This window comes from Rutilus rutilus (genome assembly GCF_951802725.1).
Source record: "Rutilus rutilus genome assembly, chromosome: 16".
Classification (NCBI taxonomy): Eukaryota; Metazoa; Chordata; class Actinopteri; order Cypriniformes; family Leuciscidae; genus Rutilus; species Rutilus rutilus.
In genome coordinates, this window is record NC_140224.1 from 8,929,678 (window position 1) to 8,942,879 (window position 13,202).

General features: G+C 38.4%; 1 protein-coding gene across 4 annotated transcripts in view; it reads left to right on the plus strand.

Moving 5' to 3' along the window:
- Positions 1-13,202, plus strand: part of mpp2b (MAGUK p55 scaffold protein 2b) — a 43,606-nt gene that overhangs the window by 9,273 nt on the left and 21,131 nt on the right. For 2 of the 4 annotated variants that reach the window (XM_084435005.1, XM_084435007.1), the window contains exons 2-3: positions 2,288-2,346; positions 3,747-3,820. In XM_084435005.1, the coding sequence (XP_084291131.1) occupies positions 3,790-3,820 (31 nt within the window). In that variant the 5' untranslated portion in view covers positions 2,288-2,346; positions 3,747-3,789. The remainder of the gene's footprint in view (positions 1-2,287; positions 2,347-3,746; positions 3,821-13,202) is intronic. The other 2 variants (XM_084435006.1, XM_084435008.1) reach the window with 1 other exon arrangement.

Genomic DNA, 13,202 nt, shown 5'->3' on the forward strand with positions numbered 1-13,202 from the left:
AATATATCAACACCACGATTAGTTTTACCAGTATGTAGCTAACCATTGTATATCAATATTTATTCATTTGAAATCACCTACTATAGTTAGGCTATAGCTGCATATTTATACTCTAGAATGCTTTGACGTGCTACCACAACACGGGATCCTTCGGGAACATCTGCCAATTCCTCCAAGTTGTTAAAACTTATAATTTGTATTAAAGGTACAATATGCAAGAATTTTGCATTAAAATATCCCATAATCTCAAGGCCAGTGTTATATATTTTGTTAAGTTGATTACTTACAATATCCCAAATGTTTCCAACTATTTTTAAATCGTGAGAAAATTGCGATTTTAACCAAGGAAACGGGGCGTTAGAGCAGGGGGGAGCTGGGAGTCGCCAGTCAATTGCGTCATATCCGCGTTATCCTCGGTTTCCGCTCGTACTGCGTGGAGTCCTTGACAAATGCGGAAGTTGTAGTTGTAGCGTCTATCAAGCAACAAACGTTAGCTTGTTTTGTGCAGTCGTTATGGAACACAATTATTCTTTACCGATTGCAGCTGGTTCTGTCGACAAAGCATGCTTAATTTTATATTTTCCAAATGTAGCATTCGGTAATAGTTATGTTTATGTAAGGGAAGTATATATTGCTTTAGATTTGTGTTTAGTTTATTGACATTGTTTATCACGTCTGGTGTTTATGGCCATGTAAATAAATATAGCATGTGTTATACATAAAGATGAATCAGTATTTTGGCAAATGATGTGGGTATGTTCGAATGTACTTTCACAACAATTGTTTAGAACACGTAAAACTGCGCCGCGTTATCACAACAATGAATTCGACATACAGTAACATCTATGATAACCAATTTAGTATTAAACCTTACTTTTCTTGCGGTTAATTCATTTTAATGAAATAAAAGTGTGCACAACGCGCATTCACCGTGGCAACCGCGACGGCACAAAACAGTTAAAAAATGAGAGCTCGGATCCACCGGTTTTCTTTCTCTGCGTCCAATTTTCTCTCCAGTCTCTCTCGTTCCAGCGCGCGACTTATAAGCGGTCTCTCCACACGGATCACAGCAATAAGACACAGGTGTTCGTCATTTGCACTTGACCTACTTGCTCGTCTCTTCTCTCTACCATTACAGACCGCGCTGAACCACGCCCCCCTCGCCACAAAAAGCATGTCATTATAAAAAAAGAACTTAACCTCATACATGAACATGATTTTTCGATTCCCGTCTGACTGATTTACATCCACGGTGGAGTTTAAAACGACAGTTCCCATCATTCCACGCTCCTTCACATCGTCATCAAGCTACGCCGTTGTTGTTGTTTGGAATGTAGCGCCCTCTAGCGGGCAAAAAATTCTTGCATATTGTAGCTTTAATTAAAATGACTTTAGTTTTAACATTCAAAAACAGACATGTTCAAAATACAAAGCTTGATTGTATTGGTTAGACTGACTTACTACAGGTGACTACAGACAGGTGTCATAGGAAAGTGAAAGTTAATTTTAGTTAAGTGCAAATATACATTAAAAAAAAGATGAATTCTTACAGTTGCAGAGACAGGTGGGATTTCGTACAAGACTTGATATTTGACAGATTGTCAGGACATTTTCTGAGTGACATTCCTTAAATGACCCCTTACAACAGCTTTAAAGTATAAAGCAGTTTGTTTTTATAATTATTATTTTTTTCATTCATGTTGGTTCTGTTCTGTTTACCCTAAGGGGGGTTATTGCTGCTCTCCCTGCTCTTATCCATGCTAGGCTGCATGGATGCGCAGGGAGTTCTTGCCCAGAACAGAACCATACTGCCAATCCTAACTGTATGCTAATTGTCAATCGTATTCGACGATAGTGGTCATGACAGAACGGTGTTTTATTTCAAATAAATGAAAGTTTTTGGACATTCCATAACAAATATAAAACTGAAATATTTTTGCATACTGCATACTGCTTCACATGCTGCTTTAAATATAGTAAGCACAATACAGTATTAACTGAACATGCTGTAAATTGTTTTCTTGTTGAATGTTTAAACAAGGAAGATTGAAAAAAACTGTTTTTGTGCAAAAATATATTTCATTGTTAGGTTATACTATAGCTTGTAGACTATCATCAAAATTTATTAAGGCTCATTAACAACAACAACAATAATAATAATAATACATTTTGTAAATAATATTTGTATAAACTCTGAAGCAGGATTATATTGATTCATAAATTGGATTATGAGTGGTTTTGAATAAATAAGGTGTTTAGTTATATTCTTGCATTTTGTTAACTGTAGGTGGGGAGTGACACTGATTTTGCTGTTGAAAATCATCTTCTTTGTCTTGTGAAACGAAGGTAAATTTCTTGATTTATGTTTTGATACCATATGTTATCATTAATATTACACTCTTCTCAAAGTCTTTAGAAACCCTGTATTACAATGTTAGTAGTTCTCCGTGCTCAATCACTGCTGTGTTTCTGTGTTAAGAGTTTGGTTTTGACATTAAGCTAAGGAGAATGTTTAAGAGCACTGGAGCGTAATACACACACACTGACACAATCTCTCTCTCACATGCACATTCAGCTGGGTTATGCAAAGTCTTGCTGAGGTGCACAGTCAGAGTTTAACAGCTTCAGTGAGAGCTATATTTAACATGGTGCGTGTGTAGTAGATGTGTCACACCGTAAGATAGCGCCTTTAAACTCCCCGTAATAAAGTGCCGTTTAGCTGTGTGTGTATCCAGGTGTGCAGCTCAGAGCTAAAACTGTGTGAAAGAGATGTCAAATTTGCCCATGGCTTCACACATTTTTATTTTCCCACTGGGATAGTGTAACGTGATTCCTTCTCAGGAAAGAAAAAGAGACTAAATGTTGCAATGATTTCTGTTTATGTCAAATGTAGAAAGTCTTGGAAAAGCGTTTGTTTGCTTACCTGAAAATTGGATGATTAACAAAAGAGATTTAAAAATTAAAACAGTAATGTATTTAGAGCTGTAACTGATTATAAGTAACCTGAATTTTGTAATCAGATTCCAAAAAAGAAGGACTTGTAATTAGATTATATTACATTTTAAAATGCTTATAATCAGATTAGTTTCTTTTTTATGGATGGCATGATTACATATTATTAACATTATTTTGACCAAAAATATTTACTTATTTACTTAGATTTTAAGTTAATATTTAAATAATGTGTTCTCTAATGTTGTTTAATGGTATGCAGGTAAACAAACAAAACAAAACAAAAATCAGATTTTAGAGTCCAAGTATTGTTTTTATTTTAAAAGTATCTTTTTTTTTTCTTTAAATTAATATTAACATTTTTATGATTCAATTCATTCCATTTTCATCATCTCACAAACTCATTGCAGTTACTTACAAACCCCAGTTTTGGGAAACCCTGTCATTTAAGGCCTCTTGTTGCTGATAATAAAGAATGGAATACATTTTTTTCTCTTTGTATTTTTATATCAACAAGGTACAGAATAATCTTATTAAAATCTATGAGGGGTCAAAAGTAATCCAAAAGTAATCAGAATACATTACCTAAAATGTTTAAACTAATAGATTACGTTACTAACTACAATTTTTGTAATGTAATTTGTATTCAGTAATGGACTACAATTTGTAAGTACTCTTTCCAGAACTGAATGTGTTATAGCTCTGTGCAGAGAGGGGGGATTTGGGGTAAATACTTGGACTGACCATGTGATGAAGTTGCTTTTCATACAGAAACTCTCTCTCTCCCTCTTTAGTTGGACAAATTTGATACGCGGACAGACACAAACGAAAACGAAAATGCCAGTGGCGTCTGCCAGCTCTGACTCAGGTATGATGCTTTATTTTAACAGTTATCTGAACTTAGAGTTTGTTACCATTCCAAAAGCTTGTTAGTCCACAAAAGGGTTTTGTGAAATAATGAGGAGGGAAAGTCAGTGACAACCTTAACAAGCCAGTCAGCCATTTCTGGCTGGAACACCACAATAAACTGGGATTAAATGTTAGTGCTTCACTGAACATCCACTCATCCACCAAGCTTTCACTGGAGAGACACTTGAATCAATATTATTGCATTTCTCTGGACAGCTACATAGAATGAAATCAATGCATTGTTCTGTTATGATGTTCTTTTGTTGAAAGAAAGACAAAAACAGAGAGATGATCACATAGTGTTGATGAAAAACAGTGGTGATGAGACAAGTAACATAAGATAAGTAATTAGAATTTATAGGTGGTACAAATTTTTAAAGAATAAAGATTATGTAGAAGCAAAATGTACATGAAAATAGAAACTAAAACCAACTATTACAGTTTATATTTCGATTGCTTGTCCATATAGGTGTTCATTATTTTTTTTTAATTGTACCTCATGGCACCATGAAATAATTAAAGGAGAAGTGTGCAATTCTTGTAGTTTAAGGTGGGACTGTTTTTTCTAAACAATGGAAGATGGATAGTGTTTGAAACATGTTTGAAAACATTTGTGTACCTCTTTGTACCTCTAATGTACCTGCACTGCAGAAATGACTCACGTCGCATGTTTGTTTTTTTTTTTTTTTTTGCCATTTAATAACTTTAGTATTTTAAAATGTCAGGTGAAAAATTAATTAGAAGTTATTTTCATTTAATTAGCAGCACTTTACAATAAGGTTCAATTTGTTAGAATGCAGGTGTCATGCCCTAACAATGAACGTTTCGGTTACTAACGTTTCGGTAACTAACTAACTAGACGGGCGTACAGAACAATGACGTTTCAGCGTGCCCAAATGGACGGGCTCATTTGCCTATATTAGCTGCCGCTGTGTGCCATTTCATCAGAATCTTTCAACTGAGGAAGCAGGCAAGTGACTGCTAACCAGAGGTGTCAAGTACCTTACTTAAGTAGAAATTTGGGGTATCTATACTTTACTGGAGTAATAATTTTTCTAACGACTTTTTACTTCTACTCCTTACATTTTCATGCAATTATCTGTACTTTCTACTCCTTACATTTTAAAAATAGCCTCGTTACTCCTATTTCATTTCGGCTTGTTTTCATTCCGGCTTGTCGTCGTTAAAAGAAAAAAATTGGCCAATTACAGAAACGGTTTAGATCTGAGTCCCGCCTCCTGAATATACATCGCTAAACTGAATTGCATTTTTTTTTCCCTTACATTACTTTTATACTTTAAGTAGTTTTGAAACAAGTACTTTTATACTTTAACTTGAGTAAAAAGCTTGAGTTGATACTTCAACTTCTACAGAAGTCTTTTTAAACCCTAGTATCTATACTTCTACCTGAGTAATGAATGTGAATACTTTTGACACCTCTGCTGCTAACAGTGCAAGCATAATAACATGGCAAGCTTATGCAATGTTTGTTCCTGTCTATCTAAGGGAACCGAGGTTACGTTAGTAACCAAAATATTCCCTTTCGATAACAGTTCACTCACATTGCGTCGATAGCTGATGCTTTGGGGAATGCCAAAGGGCTGTGCTTTGTCACCGTCAGCCCTTTGGTGTAGCCTCCGAAGCACACAAAAAGCTGCTCTGATAGCCAAAAGTGGCTGGAGCGCTGAATATACACTCTAAGTGCCCGAACCGGGCACAGCAGGTGCAAAAACTGCTAGTCCACAGAGTCAGGGAGAGCTAACAGGGTTATGACCTGTGAAAATTTCCGGAAAAGTTCGCTACGGCTGGTAAACACTTTTGTACTACCTTTGGTCATTGGCGATTACATAATAGGTAGGTGTGCACGGAGACTCTTTCACGTGGAAATCTTTTCCGGTTCATTTTTCCTCTTTAGTCTGTCAAGGTCAGATGTGACCTGCAAGTGAAAACATGAACACACTGGAGAGCTGCTTAGTAGAAAATTAAGTTGTAGTTCTGATGAAATGAAACACTGACACTGTTTTTTTATGTTTAAAATGGTAAAGCTGCTTGATTTTAAGCAATCTACTGTATAAAGTGATTATATAAATAAAAGTGACATGACTTTACTAGAGTGCCGAATTGCAAGAGCTTGTGCAAACATCCACATCCAGATGTTTTTCTTATGCTTTATTAAAATGCTTGCTGTTTTATCAATTTTGTTGTTTTATTTTGTTTATTGAGAGGAAAGCGCGCAGCACATATTTACATATTCTTCTAACCGTCGCTCTCAGCAGAGTGGCCGGGGTCTGATGTTTGCGAACAGTGTACCGCATCATATATTTCAAACTTTGTTTTTCCGCCTAAACGAAGAACGAAAAAGTACCTCACCGTGAGTATATCGGGGTCTTTAGGCACATAACCATGCCTTGGCTTAAGGATGAACTTACAGTCATTTGGCCCAAACTCAAAGCAGGATGTGCTAATAGAAAGTGCCTACAGGTTACCAACTCTCTTAACCAATGCTGCACTAGCAAAAAAGCGGTTTTAAGCGAGAGTGCCCATAATCTGGCTGACTGTATCAGCTCAAACGGGGACCTTGGACCTGAGGACGGCGGACAGGTCCCAAGTCAGAACCTTATGGGGGTGAGTCAGTTTTAGTCTTCGGGCTCCCTTAAGGAATTTAATGATCAGATCGTTCCTACCCAATGACTGGCCAGCAATGGGGACGTGGTACGACATAATAGACCTTAAACGTGGATGGGGTTCACCCGTCATCCAGCCGCTTCTGTAGAAAGGAAAGGATTAATGCCACATCACAAGTTACAGGGTCGTGATTCCGGACTGCGCACCAGTCGGAAAAGAGAGACCACTTAAGGGCATAATGGCGCCTTGTAGATGGGGCTTTCGTCTCCGCAATGTTGTTTATTGTAGACTCCGCAAAGCATGCCGTTGGGAGAGGAGATCACACTCTGGTTCAGTCTGCCCGGCACATGATCGGAGGTTGTGCTGTGCCAACAGGAGGAGGCGTCCACCGGCGACCACCATCATGTTTTCCGACCAGACCATGACGTGGTGGCCTCTCGGGTCTGGCAGAAAGGCCTTAAAGGGTTATTTCACCCAAAAATTACAATTCTGTCAGTAATTACTCACCCTCATGTTGTTCCAACCCCGTAAGAGTTTCATTCATCTTCTGAACACAAATTAAGATATTTTTGATGAAATCTGAGAGCTGTCTCACTTCTTCATAGGCTGCTTTGTAATTGCATCTGCCGGTCCAGAAAGTTAGTAATGACATTGTTAAAATAGTCCAAGTGACTACAGTGGCTCAACCTTAAGTTTATCAAGTGAGAATACTTTTTTGTGCGCAAAAAACCCCCAAAATAACGACTTTATTCAACTATTCATTTTCTTCCGTGTGGGCCTCTGACGTGAGTTCACGAGAGCGCCACGACGCATGCGAGAGAACTGAGAAACATGCATCTTGCTGTCTCTAACTGTAGACCGGACGGTCCGAACCTTACCCTTGAAGCGGGTCATTGAGCAAACTGGAGTAAGTAGTCTTGTTTGATCGTGTCCAGGACCCAATCTGATACTCCTGGAATGGCCTCCCATGCATGCCGACAGGCAGCCAGAGGCAGGGATGCTGCGTGTGGCAGGTCGCCGCTCTGTGGTGTGGAGCTGACCTTTGTGCTGTTAGGAGAGAGTGTGAGAGAGAGAAAAGCCCTTTTTGTGAAGGTGTTTGTTTTTTGTTTTTTGATCCGCTGTAACAGATTATTACGCGCACATTTGGTGGGAACGTATGCATAAATTTTTTTAAGCTGTACAAATGAACAGTTTATGTATTTATGAATTCATTAACCTAGATCAGTGGTATTCAAATTGTGGAACCTGGGCCCTGGCTTGGTTCCATCTGGACTGTGGGACATAATTGTGCCATTTTACTGTACACACCACAAGCTCTCATATTCGTTTAAGGTAATAATCTTTCGCCTCTATATCCTCTTGAATCGCTTAATTCAAGCAACTTTCCATTCCGTGCGCATTGCTTCTCTCAATCTCCGCTGGGAAGGAAATATAGAGACCGGAACTCTTAGAACTTTAATTGAATACCCCTGACCTAGATTAATAAATGTTGTAATAACTGTTGTTCATTCATTGTTAGTACCTAATACCTAATGTGTTGACTAATGGTAACAAATTCAAACCTTCTGGGGCAAGAAGAGTAATGCAGCTTGGTGCAAAGGCATGATTTATAAAAACCCTGGGTTAGGCCTCAATAAGGCCTCCCCGGTACAATGGGTCTTTCTTGAGCAGGGTTAGGTCGTCTTTCGCCTCACGAAGAGACTGGGTTTTGTCTGCCCCACCCCGCCGTGCAGAACTAGCATATGGATTTGGGCCGCCAGAATAGGCTCCACTCACCTTGCTGAGCTACTGCTCGAGTGTCTGGTTGTAGGTGGGTGGCTTACAAGCAAGCCCCACTCCCCTAGGCTGGGCGCAGATAAAATTCTGTCACCTCTAGAGCCGCTGGCGGGCCCGCACCCTGTTAAATCTCAGGGTGAGGTTGTAGTATTCCCCTGTGATACAGGGTAGGTCTGAGTACTTCACTTCAGTTCTGTATTATCCTACCTCGCACCATTTTGGCTCGGGTCGAGCGGAAAGTTCTAACCTTCACTTCTTTTTGGTTGTCGAAGTACGCTTCCATGAAGCCAGAGCATTGCCATGAGCTGACGTCCATGTGTACAGATGGTATGCCCATGACTCTGGGGCCTCCGTTGAGGCAGAGTGGTGTATGTTGTACTCCCCTTTCTTAAAGGGTGCTGCGTTTTTTGCTGAGTACACTGCCATGGGCAATGTGATTAGGTACCAGGATGCTGTAAGGCACTGTGTAAACAGCTTATCTGCCAACAAAGGCTGAGTCGGTAGGTAGTAGGCCTCAGCAGGCCTCCTTGACTGGGCAGCCCCCAAGAGGGCGCGGTAGGCCAGCTTACCTGAGGTGGTTAGCTTTAGTAGTTCGGGCAGCAGACTCACTGATGGATAGTAGACCTTAAACAGGCCTCCCCGGAAGGGAGTCCTTACGTTGTGGGACATACATTTTAGCTGCGACCCTCTAGCTAGCCTTATTAGGCCTCCTGTGGGTGGCCTCAATATTTGTGTTGGTGTAGTATGGTTCCCAATGGTATATGTGTAGCAGAATAGATTGGCTATCAGCTAGTAGGCCCAACCAGGCCTAACTGATAGCGAGTCCCCGGCAGTATGAATTTGGCTGACAAACAGTGGTGTTGATGGTCAGGTATTGACCTTAGCAAGGCATCCCTGACCCTGAACCCCATCATGGAGTGCTCAATGGTTAATTTGCTGGCCAATCAGACAATTGGCTTCAGTGCGCCACTCTGGAGGCTAGCCCCGATTATGATCAACCAAATAGGATTGACCACTGTCAGGCACTTGGCCTTATCAGGCCACCATGTAGCTCGGTCCCCAACCTTACGACCATGGCAATCAGTTTCTAATCTAAAGAAAGCTTTCAGACTACGGGTTTAATAGGTTGCTCCGAGACTGAGCCCCAAGACTGGCAGGCCTTAGCAGGCCACCCTGGGACTGACACCCGGAATCAGGGTTCATAGCAATAACCAGTTTTTAGCTAGCTATCAGGTAGTAGGTCTCTCCAAGCCTCCCTGAAGGCAGGTAGTAGGCCTCATCAGGCCTCTCTAGGGTCGAAGTCCCAAGGATGTGCAACTGCACAGCTAGCTTTACTGGCTGCCAGGTAGTAGGCCTCACTAGGCCTCCCTAAAGGCAAGTTCCCAAATACGGGTACTAGATAGCCAGCCATCTGGTTATCAGGTAGAAGGCCTCACCAGGCCTCACCAGATCCTCTCATTGGAAGTGCATAGAGGCTAAGTTCGCTTCACATGATTGGTTAAAGGAAACATACTAAAACATGATTTATGAGTCATTTGGTAAAGACTGTTTTTATAGTGGAAGAAATTCCACAGGGACAAGCTAGAGTGCTTCAGCAGCACAACATGAAGAAGCACTGGGGGTAAGAAGCATCTCTAATAGTTGGTCAGTGATGTTTGTCATCAGTTTTTAGTTTTATCTACTAATTTATATATATATAAAAAAAAAAAAAACATTAATATAAAGTATGCCTTAACCTTAACCTTAAAAAGCAATTCATATAATGCTTGAATACACCTTATCTGTGGTTAGCTTTTTTACATTTCTAAATTAAAAATTATTTGGATATTATTTGGATGTTTTAAGGGCATAAAGTAAAAAATGTCAAAGTAAAAAGAAAACCTTATTAAGCATTTTGCAATTTTAATTTTAATTTCCTATAATTATTTTCTCCACTGATAACTGATCATTTGATATTTTATGACAAGGTTCAGGTTGTAAGATATCATTCGGTGTGGCTCCGCAAATACTTCATTTTAAATAATAGTTTTGTGAAAAATACTTTTTACCTTGAAAAATATATGTAAAAACTTTTTGGGAAATAATGATTGAGATGCATATCAAGGTATAGGGAAAATATGTTACTACTTGATGATTACACCACATGACAGTCATTTCATTCAAACTTTTCTTTTACACTTTACAATAAAGTTTTATAGTTAACTACATTTGTTTACATGAACTAAGAATAAACAATACTTCATTTAAAATATTTATTAATTTTATAGTTAATGTTCATTTAAACATTTACTAATACATTTTTATAATCATCAAATGTTGTTAACATTACTTAATTCATGGTGAACTAACATTAATAAACAACAAATTGTATTTTTATTAACTAACATTAACCAAGATGAATTAAATATATTGCTCACTTTTAGTTGATGTTAGTTAATACATTAACAAATGAGAATATAAAGTGTTAAAAAAAAAAAGTAAACATGGAACCAGCGTGAATACAAAAAGTGCATTCACTGTGGTTATGATTATATCGTGTTATAAATACTGTAACTGTAAATGATTCAAAAATGATTCCGTTAACAGCATCAGCATGTATTTGAAATCATTTAAGATAACAATTAAACATTGATTAAATTAATAATTTAATTTAACAATATATACAAATAACACTTCCCATGCAAACTGTCATGCTAGTAAGAAGTGAATGTTGGTCAATAAAAAAGACATCAGGAAACAAAACATACTTTTGAGAGAAATAATGCTGACTGCGTATGGACTTTAAGTTAAGTTTTATTTCGAAACTTTTATACTGTTGCAAATACAATATAGTAATAGAGGCTTCTATTATAATGTTTATTGTATTCAAATCAGTTTCTGCTAATAATCCCAGGTATATGAATAAATGAATGAATGAACGAATGAATGAACGAATGAATGAATGAACGAATGAATGAATGAGGTATTTATATAGCGGATTTCCTATATCAGGGAGTCTCAACCTCAACCACCACCAGTATACAGCATTCACTATGTTCATGTTTAATATTTAATACATAATTATTTAGATAAAATATATTTTGTGTTATGCAGTAGACACACCCATCATAATGATTTCTATATATTGCCAATCCTGCCTGAAATAAACATTAGAGATAACATCCGAAGCAACAATTAATTTACATATTTCCTAAAAACTAATTCTGTGCAACTAATACTCTGTGAATCGGGTGATTTTAAATCAAAGTTTTGGCTGTCAGTATGTATATAGTGGGCTGTACTTTATAATGCTGCTCAGGTTTTAAACATGTAGCGTTACCAGTCTCTAGTATCCAGCATGCTTTTCTGCATTGTGCTGAGGGAGCAATGCTATTTCAGCAGATTCTAAGCACCTAAACATGCTGATCCAGAAGGCCAGCTCGATTACTCACTGAATGAAGTGCACGGCAAAATGGTTCTTGGACAGAATTCCTTTAGCTGATAGGTTCTTAGGTGGGTTAGGACAAGATTGTCAAAGGTCTTCATTAAAAGGGATGTCAGAACGTTTTTGTTGCCTGTTCTTGGCACTAGCAAGGCTTTTTTTCTATGCACTGGAAAGAACCTAATCAACCTTCCACTTAGCTAATGAGCACTTGTGAACATCCCATGCTCTTCCTTCATCCGATCAACTAAAGAAACTGCTTTCATTGCCATTACTGAAGTGTCCATGTCAACCAGAGTCCTCGTTTAGCTCTAGATATATCACCTCAGTTGATACTTGTCATAATGAGGTCCAGTTTGCCACAAATACTAGCTGCCAACATCGTGACAACTAACGTATTATACAGCATGACTCCTTCAGCCAGTTATTAGAAATGTGCATTCTCGTTTTTTTTTTTTTTTTACCTTATTGCAAGGTTTAGATTTACTGTTTGCAAGGTTATGTTTACAGTAACAGTACACTAAACATTTGCTTGAATTGGGGTGTTTATTAGAAACTAGTTCTTATACTTGTAGAATCATTTTTTACAATAGTACTTCTACAATATATATTGCAGTTAAATACATAAATAGCGTACTGTGACTTCACAATGAACAAGAAATTACTGATGTAGCAACATTGTGCTTTAGAATTACAGTGATTATATGTCTGTATTACAGTCATCTCAAAGTAGTTACATTCAAGCTAAGGCATGAAGAATTATTTTTCAAGGAAAAAACATTTAAATATGTCATTTTGGCTGAGATAAAAAGGTTTGCAAAGATTAAAGAAGAAAGAACCGATTCTAAACTGCATGAAATGAGTCGTCAGTAATTCCAGTCTTGCTTCCTGCACAAACCAGCTAAATTCCTAAAATCTTCATTGGCTGCCCGCAAACAATAGGTGTGTTCATCTTGATGCGGCACTGTTCAGACCGATCGGTGTATGACATCAAAGTACCGCTAGAGAAATTAGAGAGTAGACGGTTCCGTATGCTTTCGAATTGCTCTTTCAGGACTTTGATGTCATATACAGATTGGTCTGTGCAGTGCCGCTTCAAGTAAAACACACCTAGGGCCCTATTTTAACAATCTGAAATGCAAGTATCAAATGCGAAACGCAAGTAACTTTGTGGGTGGATCTCGGGCACTGTTGCTATTATACCGGCGGGATAAATGACTCTTGCGCCCGACGCAAATCTAAAATGGGTTTGTCTGAAGTAGCTACATTACCCATAGGTGTGGTTTTGGCGTAACGTGCAATAAACCAATCAGAGTGTCATCTCACATTCCCTTTAAAAGGTGGTGCGCTTGTTCCATGGCGGATTGCTATTATAACGGCGGATTTGCCAGGAGCGGTTCACAGCCGAGGAGACAGACGTTCTCATCAGGGCCATAAAAGACAGAGAAGTGACATTGTATGGGGATGGGAGAAACCCACCCAAATTAGCTTCGGTTAAACAGGCGTATAATAATTTGGG